Below are 17,632 nucleotides of genomic sequence, written 5' to 3' on the forward strand. Positions count from 1 at the left end.
GGCAAAGACAACACACAGAAAAACATTATAGGCCAATATCCCTGATGAATTAAGATGCTAAAATCCTCAACAAAATATTAGCAAACCAGATCCAGTAATATATGAAAAAAATCATACACCATGATCAAGTGGGATTTATTCTGGGGACCAAGACTGGTACAGTATTCGCAAATCAATCAATGTGATTTATCACATAAACAAAAGAAGGAGAAAAACCACATGATAATTTCAATAGATGCAGAAAAAGCATTTGATAAAATCCAGCACCCATTCATGGTCAAAACTCTCAGCAAAGTATGAATACAGGGGAATACCTCAGCTTCATAAAGGCCATCTATGACAGACCCACAGTGAACATCATACTCAATGGGCAAAAATTAAAAGCAATCTCCGTAAGATTAGGAACAAGGCAGAGGTTCCCCCTTTCACCATTCCTATTCAACATAGTTCTGGCAGTCCTAGCCACAACATCAGACAAGAAGAAGAAATAAAAGGCATCGAAATAGGAAAAGAAGAAGTAAAGCTATCATTATTTGCTGATGATATGATATTTTATATAGAAAACGCTAAAGTCTCAGTCAAAAAACTACTGGACCTGATAAATTAATTCAGCAAGGTGGAAGATATAGAATTAATACTCAGAAATCAGAGGCATATTTATACACCAACATGAACTGCCAGAAAGTGAAATTAAGGACACAATCCTCTTCAATATTGCAACCAAAAAAATAATAAATTATCTAGGAGTAAATTTAACCAAGGAGATTTAAGACTTGTACTCGGAAAATTATAAAACATTGATAAAAGAAATCAAGGAGGACACAAACAAGTGGAAGGGTATAATGTGCTCATGGTTAGGAAGAATGTAAACATCATTAAAATGTGTATATTACCCAAAGCAATTTATAAATTCAATGCAATACCACTTAAAATTACCAATGACATACTTCAAAGATGTAGAACACATATTCCAAAAATTTATAGGAAACCAAAAAAGAACACAAATAGGCTCAGGAATCTTAAAAAGGGAGGATAGTGGGAGGTATCACACCTCCTAATATCAAGTTATATTACAAGGCCATTGTACTTAAAACAGCTTGGTAATGGCATAAGAACAGGCATATAGATCAATGGAACAGAACAGAGAACCCAGAAATAAACCCACACCCTTATGGAAAACTGATATTTGACAAAGAAGGTAAGAGCATACAATGGAGTAAAGACAGCCTCTTCAACAAATGGTGTTGGGAAAATTGGACAGCTACCTGCAAAAAACTGAAAATAGACCACCAACTTACACCATTCACAAAAATAAACTCAAAGTGGATAAAAGATTTAAATGTAAGCTGTGAATCCATAAACATCTTAGAAGAAAATATAGGCAGTAAGCTCTCTGACATTTCTCACAGCAATATACAGTATTTGCTCATTTATCTCCATGTGGAAGTGAAATAAAAGGATAAACAAATGGGACTATATCAAACTAAAAACTTTTGTATAGCTAAAGACAATATGAATAGAATAAAAAGACAAACGGCACAATGGGAGAACATATTCGACAATACATCTGATAAGGGGTTAATAACCAAAATTTATAAAGAAGTTGTAAAACTCAACAAGAAGATAAACAATCCAATCATAAAATGGGCAAAAGAAATGAATAGACACTTCTCCAAAGTGGACATAGAGATGGCCAATAGGCATATGAAAAAATGCTTAACATCACTAATCATTAGAGCTGCAGTTCTCAACCTGTGGGTCGCGACTTCGGCAGGGGTCGAACAACCAAAACACAGGGTTCGCCTAAAGCCATCGGAAATACATATTTTATTTAAAAATGTATTGTACAATAAATACGTATTTTCCAATGGCTTTAGGCGACCCCTGTGTTTTGGTCGTTCAACCCCCGCCGGGGTCACGACCCACAGGTTGAGAACCACTGCATTAGAGAAATGCAAATTAAAACCACATGAGTTATCACCTCACACCAGTCAGAATGGCACTCATCAACAAAACAACACAGAATAAGTGTTGGTGAGGATGTGGAGAAAAGGGAACCCTCCTGCACTGCTGGTGGGAATGCAGACTGGTGCAGCCACTGTGGAAAACAGTATGGAGATTCCTCAAATAATTAAAAATCGAAATGCCTTGCCTGACCAGGTGGTGGCGCAGTGAACACTGCATTGAACTGGGATGCGGAGGACCCAGGTTCAAGATTCCGAGGTCGCCAGCTTAGCGCGGGCTCATCTGGTTTGAGCAAAGCTCACCAGCTTGGACCCAAGGTCGCTGGCTTGAGCAAGGGGTTACTCAGTCTGCTGTAGCCCCATGGTCAAGGCACATATGAGAAAGTAATCAATGAACAACTAAGGTGTCCCAACGAAAAACTGATGATTGATGCTTCTCATTTCTCTCCTGTCTGACTCTGTATGTCTCTGTAAAAAAAAAAATAAAAAAAAAATTGAACTGCCTTTTGACCCAGCTATCTCACTTTTAGGTATATACCCCAAGATCGGCATAGCACTGTTTCAAATGGAAAAATGCACCCCCAAGTTTACGGCAGGATTGTTCACAATAGTGAAGATGTGGAAACAGCCCAAGAGTTTGTCAGTGGACGATTGAATTAAAAAGCTTGGTACATATATATAATGGAATACTATGGGGCTATGAAAAAGAAGGAAATCTTACCTTTTGCAATAACATGGATGGACTTGGAAACTTATGTTGGATGAAATAAGCCAGGAAGAAAAAAAAATACCATATGACCTCACTCATCTTTGAAATTCAATGAACAATGAGAACTGAGGAATGGAATTGAGACAGGAGAGACCAAAGGGACTAGAGGAAAAGAGAACAGAAGGAAAGGGGATGATAGGATGGGATAAACCTGAAGGGAAGAGTGGAGGGTGCTTTGGGGAGGGGCAAGGGAGATGTTGAGGGGAATAAGGGAGCGGGGGGATGCATTCGGGGTGACACTAGAATCTATGTAAACTCAATAAATTAAGATGTATAAAAAATTTAAAAAAATTGGCAAAGAACCTGAATGGATACTTCTCTAAGAGAATGTAAAGGTGGCTAATAGGCATATGAAAAAATGCTCAGCATCAATAGTCGTCAGAGAAATGCAATCTAAAACCACATTTTAATACCACATGTGCCAGAATGGCTTTCATTAACAAATGAACAAACAACAAGTGCTGGCGAGGATGTGCAGAAAAGGAAACCCTCCTTCACTGCTGGTGGGAATGCAGACTGGTGCAGCCACTATGGAAAACAGTATGACATTTTCTCAAAAAATTAAAAATGGAACTGCTTTATGACCCAGCTCTCCTACTTCTAGGAATATATCCTAAGAATCCCAAAACACTATTTTAAAAGAAAATATGTACTCCTATGTTCATTGCAGCATTGTTTACAATAGCCAAGATCTGGAAATGGCCCAAGGGAACATCAGCAGATGAGCAGATAAAAAAGCAGTGGTACATTTACACGATGGAATATTACGTGGCCATGAAAAGGAAGGAAATCTTACCTTTTGCAACAGCACGGATGTACTGGAAATTATTATGCTAAGTGAAATAAGCCAGGTAGAGAAAGACAAATTATCTTATGATCTCATATGTGGAATCTAATGAACACAGTAAACTGAGAAACAAAATAGAAGCCGAGGCAGGGTCACAGGGAACAGATGGACAGCTGTCAGTGAGAAGGAAGACGAGGGAAGTGAATCAAAGAAGGTGAAGGGATTAGCCAAATTATATATACACACACATAGATAAGAGACAACAGGAAATTAAGGGGGAATGGATGTAGGGCGAGGTGGTCAAAAGGGGTAAAATGGGAATGGAAAGAGGCTTTGCATAGGATGTGAGGGGCATGATGTAGGTGGTTGTAGGTGTCATATTGAGTGGGACATTTGAAACCATGTCAACACAATAAATAAAAAATAAAAAAAGTTAGGAAAGAAAAGTTGCATAATTTTTTTGGAAAATATGCATAAATCTGTGACTCATAAATTCTACTTCTAAGAATTTACATTCATATACTAGTACATATGTGCAAAGATATATAAATACACAGATAATCATTGCAACACTTACTGTGGGAATAAAAGATTAGATTCAACCTAAATGTCTTTCAGTAGTGAACTAGTTATATGAGTAGCCATTTAGTGGAAAGCTGTGTAGCTGTTAAAAAAAATGAGACAGGTATGTTTAAAACTGTCTTCAAGTAATATATGAAAATACAAGGTGCAGCATAGTATGGTTCTACTCTTTGTGTAATTTTTATATGTGCATAATATATCTCTGAAAGGATACAGAGGAAACTGGTGAGACTAGTTTTCTCCGGAGAGGAGATTGGTAGGGTGGGAATGATGTGATTCTAAATGGAAGACATTCACTGTATACCTGTTGGTATTTCTCTTAATAAAGACAAAAGATGTGATTATACTGGACATATTGGGAAGCAGTATGATGTCTTGGTTAGCATCTCAGTCTCTGAAGTGATGCAGAAGTTGATAGACAATTGAGTCCTATTTATTAATTTCATCATTGGTCCTCAACTTCTGGGCCGTGGACTGGTACTGGTCTGTGGGCCATTTGGTACTGGTCCACAGAGAAAAAATAAATAACTTACATTATTCCCGTTTTATTTATATTTAAGTCTGAATGATGTTTTATTTTTAAAAAATGACCAGATTCCCTCTGTTACATCCGTCTAAGACTTACTCTTGACACTTGTCTCGGTCACATGATATGTTGCCGCTAAAATTAAACCCATAAACTAGCAAAATGAGTGAAAAACAAAATTCCATTGAAAGTTTTTTTTTTGTGAAGTGGAAAAGGGCCAGTGAGGAGACAGAAGAAGAACCTACAACCTCAAAGAAAAAGAAGGCTTCATTTAACAGGCAATACTAGGAGTCCTACTTGAAGTATGGATTTATCGCAACTGGTGATTCTCGCACACCAAGGCCGCTCTGCATCATATGTGGCGACCGGCTAAGTAATGAGGCAATGGAGCTTTCAAAACTGCTTCGCCACTTGGAGACCAAGCACCCTACCTTAAAAGACAAGCCTTCTGAGTATTTCGAAAGAAAAAAGCATGAACAAGAAGGACAGAAACAATTATTGGTGGCCACTACATCAGTAAATGTGAGTGCACTGAGAGCATCATACTTGGTGGCTAATCGTATTGCTAAGGCTAAGAAGCCATTCACCATTGGTGAACAATTGATCCTTCCAGCCACTAAAGACATTTGTCGTGAACTTCTAGGAGAGGCTACGGTTAAAAAGATAGCACAGATGCCTCTTTCGGCTACCACCGTCACACGGCGCATTGAGGAAATAGCAGAGGACATTGAATCACAATTGTTGGAAAGGATTAATAAATCACCATGGTATGCTCTCCAGGTTGACGAATCTACAGATATTGACAACAAGGCAATACTACTTGTTTACGTGTGTTATCTCTATCAAGAGGATGTGCATGAGGATATGTTATGTGCACTATCATTGCCAACCAAAACCACAGCCGCAGAACTATTTAAATCGCTGGATGACTATATATCAGGATAACTGAAATGGTTTTTTTGTGTGGGCATATGCACAGATGGAGCTGCTGCCATGACCGGAAGGGTGTCTGGTTTAACTACTTGGATTAAGGAGGTTGCACCTGAATGGGAGTCTACGCATTGTGTCATTCACAGGGAAATGCTGGTTAGCCAAAATATACCACCAGAACTTAACAGCATATTGAATGATGTCGTTAAAATTATTAACCACATCAAAGCACATGCCCATCACTCGCGCCTGTTCGAGCTGCTTTGTGAGGAAATGAATGCAGAGCACAGACACCTTCTCTTATACACAGAAATAAGATGGTTATCCTGAGGGAGGTCCCTGGCCAGAGTGTTTGAATTACGAGAGCCGCTGCAGAGATTTCTCTCAGAAAAAAAGTCACCGCTAGCAGCACATTTCAGTGACGAGGAATGGGCTGCAAAACTCGCTTACTTGTGTGACATATTTAACCTCCTCAATGAACTCAATCAGTCACTTCAGGGGAAAATGACAACTGTCTTCAAGTTGGCAGATAAAGTAGCTGCATTTAAAGCCAAGCTGGATTTGTGGGGACGTCACATGAACAGGGGTATATTTGACATGTTTCAAATATTCGTGGGAATTTTGGAAGAGACTGAGCCCAAGCCTTCATTGTCCCAGCTGGTGCACGATCACCTGTATTTGCTTTTAAAAGAGTTTGAACGCTACTTCCCAACCACAAAAGACCCATGAATTGCCAAGGAATGGATCCGCGATCCATTTGTCAACAAACCAGGTGAATCCAGTGTGTCTATGCAAGAAAAGGATCAACTACTGGAGATCGCAAATGACAGCGGCCTTAAAAATATGTTCGAGACTACAACTCTGCCAGTGTTCTGGATTAAAGTCTTGGCAGAATACCCCGAGATCACCACAAAAGCACTAAAAGCCTTGTTGCTATTTCCGACATCCTATTTGTGTGAAGTGGGATTTTCTGCAGTGACAGCAACCAAAACAAAATTACGAAATAGACTGGACATAAGCAACACACTTCGGGTGTCATTATCTCCCATTACCCCTAGATGGGACCGTCTCATTGCAGAGAAATAAACTTAGCTCTCCCACTGATTTAGCGTTTTGGTTGTTGAGAGATAGGCTACTATCTCTCATTCTATATAAACATTATAATAAATAACCCTTAACTTACAATATTCATAACAATGGTGAGTTGTATTTTTCATGCACTTTATATTTGTTTTTGTGTTGTATCTTATTTTTAAGGCATGTTTAAACGTTACCATAGTGACTGGAAAGTGTTTGTAGGCAGAGAGGATGTTACTCATATTATGTTGTTGGTGCGATGTTAAGAGGACGCTTCTAATAAAGTTGCATACGAGTACACAGTGGATTCATGTTTATTTTTATTGTTGTAGGTTCATGATTGGTAGCGAGCCTGAACCTATCATATTACATATTGATGTCAGACATGAAACGTTGTCAGAATAACAAATTTAAATACAGCCTGAATAATGAGAACATGCTCGTTCCTCCTTTAACTTAGCCCAATAAATATTGTAAGTTCGACAATTATATTTAAAAATACCACAGTTTTTATGCTGGTTGCATAATTTTATTTTGTGCATTTATCCGTCCGTGAAAGGCCAGTCCGTGAAAATATTTTCTGACATTAAACCGGTCTATGGCCCAAAAAAGGTTGGGGACCACTGAATTACATGACCTAAGCAAATAATTTCTCTAAGTCTCATGGAGAAAATAGTAGTACTCATCTCTTAGGAATGTAAAAATTATGTGGATAATTCATGCAAAACACTCCATTGTATGCTATAACTATCTTTGTATAGTTTACGTTCAGAACAATTCTTATTTTTATTCCAAAAAATATAGTTTTATGTTCTCCTTAAAATCTTAATGTTTATCTACTTCTTGCTCAGTATTTAGATTCTCTCAAATTCTTTTATGAAATATTTGTCTTTTTCCAGATGCGTAAGCTTGTACATTTGAACACATTATAAACTAGTTACCTATAGAATTATAAGTCATAGACTTTCTATTAAAACCTACAAAAAACAGTTTAAATTCTTCCATGTTAAAATATGCTGGTATCTCACTTAGTTGAAGACTAGCCTAAGACTGATTTTTGATCTTATTTTTATGGTTTAAAAATCAAAGTACGTCCCATTATTTCGAAGCAGAAGTAGGCTTACTTGGGAGTAGTGTGGTCATTTAGTCACAGTGGCTGTCTGTAAAGCACATAGTGATCATTGACCATCTCTACTTCTTTATTCTCTTTTTCCTCAGGCCTTCATATCATCCACAGCCTAGATGAAGTCAATTTCATACAGAACCTTGTATTTTACATTGAAGCTGCATATAAAACTGCTGTAAGTACTGATTTGGTAATGTATTTTAAACATACGGTGTTTTTAAAATTCTGGAAACCCATTCTTTCTCTTAATGCTGTCCCTCATGGTGAACCAATCTATAAAGCTTCTGTCAGCTACTGCCTTTAAGCCTCTTTGTTTGCTAAGCTCCATCATCTAATTCACCTTTCCAAGGGAGTTACAGAGGCAAGAGAGTCAAGATGCTATGCTTTCAACTCCTTTCAAACTGTATAATACCAGATGGTATGTATTTGGCTAAATTATAGTCTTATTTTAATGACTTAAGGTCTGAAACAGGAGCAAGATGGCTAGGGAGTATTATGGGTCAGTTAGCTACTTAGAAATAACATTTAGTTATTTGTTGAATATTATCTGTAGACATTGATTCAGTATTTACTATTCAGAATAGTTCATTTTTCTTATAAATACTACATGAGGTAAATTTATATTAAATCATAAAATATTAAACATCTCTCTCAGGGATCACTGTTCTTCATTGCATGATGCTCATTGTATTGAAAATGGATGTGTCATAAATAGTCTGTTGTTTTTTTAAAATGTTTAGTTTGTTTAGTTGTTTTTGGTTGTTTTAGGTGGGAGGGTAAATCTGGAACATATCACTCCATATTTGCCTAACATAGATATATTTGATGCAAGCAGACATTATTTTTTTGCCTTCTGCTACCATTGGCCTGCTGAGGTCCAGGGTACAAGCCAAGGTCTCTGACCTCTCCACTGCAGCTAAGGATTGGAGCAGTAAAATTCATGATACTTGTGCCTTCTGATACTCTAATTCAGGGGTAGTCAACCTTTATATACCTACTGCCCACTTTTGTATCTCCATTAATAGTAAAATTTTCTAACCACCCACCAGTTCCACAGTAATGGTGATTTATAAAGTAGGGAAGTAACTTTACTTTATAAAATTTATAAAGCAGAATTACAGCAAGTTAAAGCATATAATTATAATTACTTACCAAGTACTTTATGTCGGATTTTTGCTAAGTTTGGCAAAATAAATCTTTATAAAACAACTTACTATAGTTAAATCTATTTTTTAATTTATACTTTGGTTGCTCCGCTACTGCCCACCATGAAAGCTGGAATGCCCACTAGTGGGCGGTAGGGACCAGGTTGACTACCACTGCAGTCTAATCTTTGCTGCACAAACTAAGGTAGAGCTGAGTTTGGGGGCAGGTGAGGCTAGCCATGGGATAAATATGGCTTACCTTCCTAAAACTTTAACTCATAGATTTGACATGAAAAGTAATTTAAGGTACCTACAGATAGATGTGTTAGGTATATGTGTGTGGTATGTGTTTGTGTGCATATGCATGTATGCACATGGCTATTTTCAAGTTCTGTTCATTGAGAGGGTCTAGAAGCAATGACACCACAATGACAATGAGCACCATTGCTCAGGTCTTGGATTGTAACTATCATTCGCTAATAAAAGAAACCAAGATTCCTTATAGAAGTGGTTGATTTCTGGGCTGGTATGGGATAAATATAAGATGAGACTGGAGCACCATGTAGTGACAGAAGTGAGGAAGTATTCAAAAAAAAAAAAGAATGGGGTATGTCAAACCTGGAGGAACTCCCTAAGGCCAAAGCTAGAATAATTTGAGAAACAAAAATGATATTTTATTATAACCCAAAGAATAACCTAAATATTCATAAGTTTATACTGATATAAATAAACAACAGAATAAATAAATGAGGGAGAAAGAATAACTCTTTCTTAGTAAAGAATGGCCATTAATGACTGAGGTGGTAATGAAGAAACTAGAAAATCACCATTGAAACACGACTAATAATTGCTGCAGGAACGAATCACACTGATGAATGCTGTTAACTGATGATCATTGGCACCAATTCAATGCCAGCAAGAATCTCTAATTTGGGGTTCAGTGAAGAAGGAAACTTTATGCAGTGCAAAACAGCTCAATGGTGATATAACATGGCTGTGAGGCAGCCCTTGGGCCAGATAGTCCTGTTGCCAGGCCTCTCTCCAGCTAGACAGCTCTGCTCTGCTCCTCAATGATCTGCTCTTTTCTGCTCCTTGTTGGTCTACTTTGCCCTGTGTGATCTGCTCCACTCTGCTCTGGTCTGCTTTGTTTCCTGCCAGCCTTCTTTGCTCTGCTCCTGCAAGACAGCTTCACTGTTTCCACTCAGCCAGGGGAATGCAGTTTGCAGTCTTTGGTGGAAAGGGAAAGTGCACTCTCAGAGCCAGAGGGGAGCTGGCTTATGTAGACAGAAATCCCTGCCCCTGGTCCCTGGTTGGTCTGATCTCATGTAAATGAGGACTCCAAATTGTCACAGTTTGATTGGTCCAAAAGGCACTACCTCATTGGTCAGAATAGAGCCTCTCTGGTTGATTGGAAGGGTGCAGCTCTGATTGAATGGGGAACACCTCAGTCCTATTGGTTGAAACAGGATTTCAGGAAGCCCTTTATAAGGGCTGGATCAGATGGCAGGAACAGTGCAGGCCGAGGGCTCAGTGCAGGCTTCTGCCTGAAGTGCAATTTGCATGAAAGGTCCCTGTATAGAAATGGCTGCTAAACTCCATTTTTTGTTTTGTTTTGTTGTTTTGTTTTAGCTCAGCCACCAGAATCCCTTCTTTATTAGGTGTCTTCTTCGTCATGGTTTACAATGCTAAATTAGTGGGTGGCTGTTAGAAGAGAAACTGGATATTTGCAATTTTAAAATGTCTCTAGCTATTTATTAATTATTAGGGGGAAAAATAGTAACAGTGGAATGGAATAACCCTGATGACACCACCTTAACCAAATGATAAAGGTTAACATCACCAGTGATAAGACATAACATTGTGTACCCCGATACGATGCACTGAGAAGGGCACAGCATAATGTCTGTAGTATCCTTGCAAAAAATACATAACCTCAATCTAAGCAAGAGAAGACATGAGGCAAATCCAAGTGAGGAAAATTTATAAAATATTTGACTACTTAAATTCAAAAAGTGTTAAAGTCATGAAAGACATGACTGGAGGAACTGTAAATGATTGGAAGAGACTGAGGAGGCACGAAAAATGTAGCATGGTGCTCTGGCTTGGATCCTGAAATAGAAAAAAGCAAATTGGTGAAATTCTAATAAAGTCCATAATTTGGTTACTAGTATTATTCTGCTGTATATTTCTTAGCTTTGAGAGTTGTATTATGGTTATGTCAGGTGTTAACATTAAGAAAAGATGAGTGAAATGTATATGGGAAACCACTACTATTTTTGTAACTTTTTTGGAAGTCTAAATTATTTCAAAATAAAAAGTTTACTAAAAGTAATTTTAACTGTTATCTTTATATTATCAAGGGGGCCGTACAGAGCTAAGGTTAAGAATGTAGGCTTTGGCCTGACCTGTGGTGGCATAGTGGATAAAGTGTCGACATGGAACGCTCATGTTGCCAATTCGAAACCCTGTGCTGTGTAGTCAAGGCACATATGGGAGTTGAAGTTGATGCTTCCAGCTCCTCCTCCCTCTCTCCCTCTCTCCCTCTCTCCCTCTCTCCCTCTCTCCCCCCTCTCTAAAATTAATAAATAAATAATAATATTTTTTTAAAAAAAGAATGTAGGGTTTGAAGTGAGAGTACTTGAACTTTAATCCTAGCTCTGCCACTTATTAGCTGTGTATCCTTAGGTGAGTCACTTAACCTGTTTTTGCACCTCAGTTTTGTCATCTACAAAATGTAATGATTTAAGAAGATAGTATAAGATCCATAGGTTAGTGTATGATATATTGTCAATGCTAATATGGAGTAAAATTAGAATGGATATTTAAGATAATATACCAGAGTGTGGTTTGGGCTTCATTTCCTAGACCTCTTGGGTATCTACTTAGATGGGAAATTTTGAGCAGTATCTCTCTAGATCAAGTGTAGTCAACCTTTTTATACCTACCGCCCACTTTTGTATCTCTGTCAGTAGTAAAATTTTCTAACCACCCACTGGTTCCACAGTAATGGTGATTTATAAAGTAGGAAAGTAACTTTACTTTATAAAAGCATATAATAATAATTACTTACCAAGTTCTTTATGTCAGATTTTCGCTAAGTTTGGCAGAATAAATCTTTATAAAACAACTTACTATAGTTAAATCTATCTGTTTATTTATACTTTGGTTGCTCCACTAGTGAGCAACCATGAAAACTGGAATGCCCACTAGTGGGCAGTATGTACCAGGTTGACTACCACTGCTCATGATCTGAATTACAGTTCTTAGTACTGACCAACTGTCCAGGAGTCCTCCAACTTCTTGGAAGCCCCACTAAAATGTAAAGTTATCAGGAAAATAACTATGAGAGCAACACTACTCATTGGCATATCCTTAATAAGCATTGTAGGCACATGTAAGTATGGCAGACTTGCTATTTTGTGTGGCTTTTATGCAAGGATTGTGCATTTAGTAAGCATTTGGTAGTGATGACTTGTTAATGGTATGTTGCTCATTTTATTCCAGGACTTTGGTATATGGGAACGTGGAGACAAGACCAACCAAGGGATCTCAGAATTGAATGCCAGTTCAGTTGGAATAGCTAAGGTAAGTTTTCTTGCTTTGTTTGTCTAAGGTATGAGGCAAGGAAATTTGGTACACCTCTGCCATAGATAAAAGCTTAACATGAATATGGACCATCATTAAATTAATTGTTCTTTTAAACCATAGGCAAAATTTGTTTTCTCTCACAGAACTATGAACATGTAGGTGAAGCTGCTTTTGTAACTCCAGATTTATATATCCAAACTGGTTTTGTAGCATATCTCTACTTATATATACCACAAAGACCTCAAAAAAGATATCTCAAACTTAACTTATCATCTCTACTATTACAAAAACAACAAAAAAGAGGTTTTTGGTTCTTCTATACAAAATTTGATAGGAGAAGCTTTTTCTCCATCTATTGATCTGATCATGTGATTTTAACCTTTATTTCGTTTATGTGATATATTACTTTCATTGATTTGTAAATATTTTACCAACCTTGCATCACTGGAATAAGTCCCACTTGTATAATATTTTAAAAATATTTTATTAAAAATTTTAATTTATTGTGTTAACATGGATTCAAGTGTCCTACTCAATATAACACCCTCACCACCCAACAACATGCCCCCCATTACACCCCCTTTGCCCCCTTCACCCTGACGCTCTTCCCTCCTTCCCTCCTTCCCTCTGGGATTTGCTATCCTGTCATTTGTATCTATTATAGTTGTTATGTATATACAGTTTCACTAATCCCTTCACCTTCTATGATCCTATCTCCTCATCCCCCTTCCTCTAACAGCTGTCCCTCTGCTCCCCATGACCCCACCTCTGCCTCTATTTTATTTCTCAGTTCACTTGGTTCATTAGATTCCACATATAAGTGACATCTTATGATATTTGTCTTTCTCTACCTGGCTTATTTCACTTAGCATAATAATCTCCAGGTCCATCTATGCCATTGAAAAAGGTAAGATTTCCTTCTTTTTCATTGCTGCGTAGTATTCCATTGTGTAACTGTACCACATCTTTTTTAATCCACTTGTTCACTGATGAATACTTGTGCTGTTTCCAGATCTTAGCCATTATTAAACAAAGTTGCAATAAACATGAAGGTGCATATGTTCTTTTGAATTAGTGTTTTGAGATTCTTAGGATATATTCCTAAAGGTGGAATAGCTGGGTCAAAACACAGTTTTATTTTTAATTTTTTGAGGAAACACCATACTTTTTTCCACAGTGGCTGCACGAGTCTGCATTCCTCCCAGCAGTGCAGGAAGGTTCCCTTTTCTCTACACCCTCACCTGCATTTGTTGTTTGTTGATTTGTTAATGAGAACCATTTTGACAGGTGTGAGGTGGTATTTTATTGTGGCTTTAATTTGCATTTCTTTGATGATTAGTGTTGCTGAACATTTTTTCATATCTCTACTGGCTATCTGTATGTCCTCTTTGGAGAAGTGCCAGTTTTTAATTGGATTTTTTACCTTCCTTGCCTTGAGTTTTAGAAGTTCTTTATAAATTTTGGTTATTAACCTCTTATCAGTTGTATTGGTGAATATGTTCTCCCATTGTATGGGTTGTCTTTTTATTTTGTTAATAGTGTCTTTAGCTGTGCAAAACTTTTTAGTTTGATATAGTCACATTTGTTTATTTTGTCCTTTATTTCACTTCCCCGTGGAGCTATATTGGCCAAAATATTGCTACAAGGGATATTGGAAAGTTTATTGTCTACATTTCAACCAAGATTTTTATGATCTCATGACTTACATTTAATTCTTTTATCCATTTTGTGTTTATTTTTGTGAATGGTGTAAGTTCGTGGTCTAGTTTTATTTTTCTGCATGTATCTGTCCAATTTTCCCCAAAATCATTAATTAAAAAGACTGTTTTTACTCCATTGTATTCTCTTACCTCCATTGTCAAATATCACTTGACCATAAAAGCATGGATTTATTTCAGGGTTCTCTGTTCTGTTCTATTAATCTGTATGCCTGTCCTTATGAAAATATTATGCTGTTTTGATTATAGTGGCCTTGTAGTATAACTTTATATCAGGGAGTGTGTGATACCCTCCACTTTGTTCTTCATTTTCAATATTGCTGAGGCTATTTGGGTTCTTTTATGGCTCCATATAAATTTTTGGAATATTTGTTCTAGATATGTGAAGTATGCTATTGGTATTTTAATAAGAATTGCACTGAATCTATAGATTGCTTTGGGTAGTATAAACATTTTTTTTATTCTTTTTTTTTTGTATTTTTCTGAAGCTGGAAATGGGGAGAGACAGTCAGACAGACTCCCACATGCGCCCGACGGGGATCCACCCGGCACGCCCACCAGGGGCAACGCTCTGCCCACCAGGGGGCGATGCTCTGCCCCTCTGGGGCGTCACTCTGCCGCGATGAGAGCCACTCTAGCACCCGGGGCAGAGGCCAAGGAGCCATCCCCAGCGCCCGGGCCATCCTTGCTCCAATGGAGCCTCGGCTGTGGGAGGGGAAGAGAGAGACAGAGAGGAAGGAGAGGGGGAGGGGTGGAGAAGCAAATGGGCGCTTCTCCTGTGTGCCCTGGCCGGGAATCGAACCCGGGACTTCTACATGCCTGGCCGACACTCTACCACTGAGCCAACCGGCCAGGGCTAGACATTTTAATGATGTTAGCCTTCCTATCTATGAACATGGTACAAATATCAATCGATTTACAACCTATGCAACTTACGACCATTCGACTTTACGACCACAATTGCTAGCCACGACTGCTCCACGTCTGTCAGTGCAAGTGTTGCCCAGCTGAGCATACGACAGTGCAGATCAGCTTCTGGCAGTACTACCATCTCTGTGTGCACCATTTCAACTGTTATCCCAGACTCAGTACAGCAATTTCTATTTTGTGTCTTGGATATTTTTCATCAAACCCCTCCCAAGATGTCTACCAAGAGGAAATTGTCTTTGCAAATATTAAACCAGTTGTACTGGTAATATAGTGTTTTACTTAAACCTGACGAATATAAAAATAAGAAACAAAATGGTGTAGAGATGATACAAATGGCATAAAATGAACAAAGAAAATTATGATATATAACAATAATGAAAGAAAATTATGATAAAATATGACTTAAAGATTTTTATAATATCATTTCACAGTACTGTACATATAGCCTACTCAACTTATGACCAAATCGTGTTACGACCGGTCTGTCAGAACCAATCGTGGTCGTAAGTCGAGCACTAGCTGTATATGCTCCCAATTGTTTGTATCTTCCTTGATTTCTTTTTTCAGTGTCTTATAGTTTTCTGAGTACAAGTCTTTTACCCCCTTGATAAAATTTATTCCTAGGTACATTATTTTTTGTTGTTGCAATAGTGAAGGTGATTGTTTCCTTAATTTCTATTGTAACAGTTAGTTGTTGGTGTATAAAAATGCCACTAAATTCTGAATATTAATTTTATATCCTGCAACCTTGCCAAATTCACTTATTATGTCTAGTAGATTTTTGGCTGAGACTTTAGGGTTTTCTGTGTACAGTATCGTGTCATCAGCAAATAATGACAGTTTTACTTCTTTTCTAGTTTGGATACTTTTTATTTCTTCTTCTTATCTGATTACTATGGGTAGGACTTCCAGAACTATGTTGAATAAGTGTGGGGAAAGGGGGAACCCTTGCCTTGTTTCAGATCTTAAGGGGATTGCTTTTAATTTTTGCCCATTGAGTATGATGTTACATGTGGGTTTGTCATAGATGGCCTTAATTATGTTGAAGTATGTTCCCTGAATTACCACTTTACTGAGAATTTTTACCATAAATGGGTGTTGGATTTTATCAAATACTTTTTCTGCATCTATTGATATAATCATGTGATTTTTATCCTTCCTTTGTTTATGTGATGAATCATATTTATTGTTTTGAGAATAATGTACCAGCCATGCCTCCCTGGAATAAATCCCACTTGATCATGATATATGATCTTTTTGATGTATTACTGGATTTGGTTTGCTAATATTTTGTTGAGAATTTTAGCATCTATGTTCATCATGGATACTGACCTATAGTTTTCTTTCTTTTTGTGTCTTTACCTGGTTTTGAAATGAGGGTAATACTTGCCTCATAAAATGAGCTGGGAAGTCTTCTCTCCTCTTGAACTTTTTGAAATAGCTTGAGAATGATAGGTGTTAGTTCTTTTTTGAATAAAATTGAAAAAATTCACCTATGAAGCCATTTGGTCTAGGACTTTTGTTTTCTGGGAGTTTTTGATAAATGCTTCAATTTCATTTGTTATAATTGATCTGTTTAGGTTTTCTGATTCTTCCAGATTCAGTTTGGAAGATTATATGTTTTCAGGAATTTATCCATTTCACCTAAGTTGTCGAATTTTTTGGTATATAGATTTTCATAGTATTTTCTTATAATCCTTTGTATTTCTGTGGTGTCTGTTGTTACTTCTTTACTTTCACTTGTAATTTGACTTATTTGGGCACTCTCCCTTTTATTCTTTTTTTTTTCTTTTTTTTTACAGAGACAGAGAGTCAGAGTGAGGGATAGACAGGGACAGACAGACAGGAACAGAGAGATGAGAAGAATCAATCATTAGTTTTTTGTTGCGCATTGCGACACCTTAGTTGTTCATTGATTGCTTTCTCATATGTGCCTTGAGAGACCTTCAGCAGACCGAGTAACCCCTTGCTTGAGCCAGCGACCTTGGGTCCAAGCTGGTGAGCTTTGCTCAAACCAGATGAGCTCACGCTCAAGCTGGGCAACCTCCGGGTCTCGAACCTGGGTCTTCCGCATCCCAGTCCAACGCTCTATCCACTGCGCCGCCGCCTGGTCAGGCTCCCTTTTATTCTTGATGAGTCTGGTTAAAGATTCATCAGTCTTGTTTACCTTTTTAAAGTACCAGCATTTGGTTTATTTGATCTTTTGTATTGTTTTTTAGACTCTATCATTTATTTCTGCTCTGATTGTAATTATTTCCTTCCTTCTACATCCTCTGGGCTTTATTTGTTGTTCTTTTTTTAGTTCTTTTAGATGCAAGGTTAAGTTCTTTATTTACCCCTTTTCTTGCTTCTTGCGGTATGTATATAATGCTATGAGCTTCCCTCTCAGGACTGCTTTCTCTGTGTCCCATAGATTTTGATTTGTTGTATGTTCATTTTCATTTGTTTCAAAGCAATATTTTATTTCTTCCTTGATCTCATTGTTAACTC

At 37.6% G+C, this 17,632-nt stretch overlaps 1 protein-coding gene across 5 annotated transcripts in view; it reads left to right on the forward strand.

Moving 5' to 3' along the window:
- The window catches only part of PHKA1 (phosphorylase kinase regulatory subunit alpha 1), a 158,884-nt gene that overhangs the window by 27,867 nt on the left and 113,385 nt on the right, over positions 1-17,632 (forward strand). For all 5 annotated transcript variants that reach the window (XM_066356844.1, XM_066356845.1, XM_066356847.1 and 2 more), the window contains 2 exons: positions 7,854-7,936; positions 12,411-12,491. In XM_066356844.1, the coding sequence (XP_066212941.1) occupies positions 7,854-7,936; positions 12,411-12,491 (164 nt within the window). The remainder of the gene's footprint in view (positions 1-7,853; positions 7,937-12,410; positions 12,492-17,632) is intronic.

Source organism: Saccopteryx leptura, chromosome X (assembly GCF_036850995.1).
Source record: "Saccopteryx leptura isolate mSacLep1 chromosome X, mSacLep1_pri_phased_curated, whole genome shotgun sequence".
NCBI classification, from domain to species: Eukaryota; Metazoa; Chordata; class Mammalia; order Chiroptera; family Emballonuridae; genus Saccopteryx; species Saccopteryx leptura.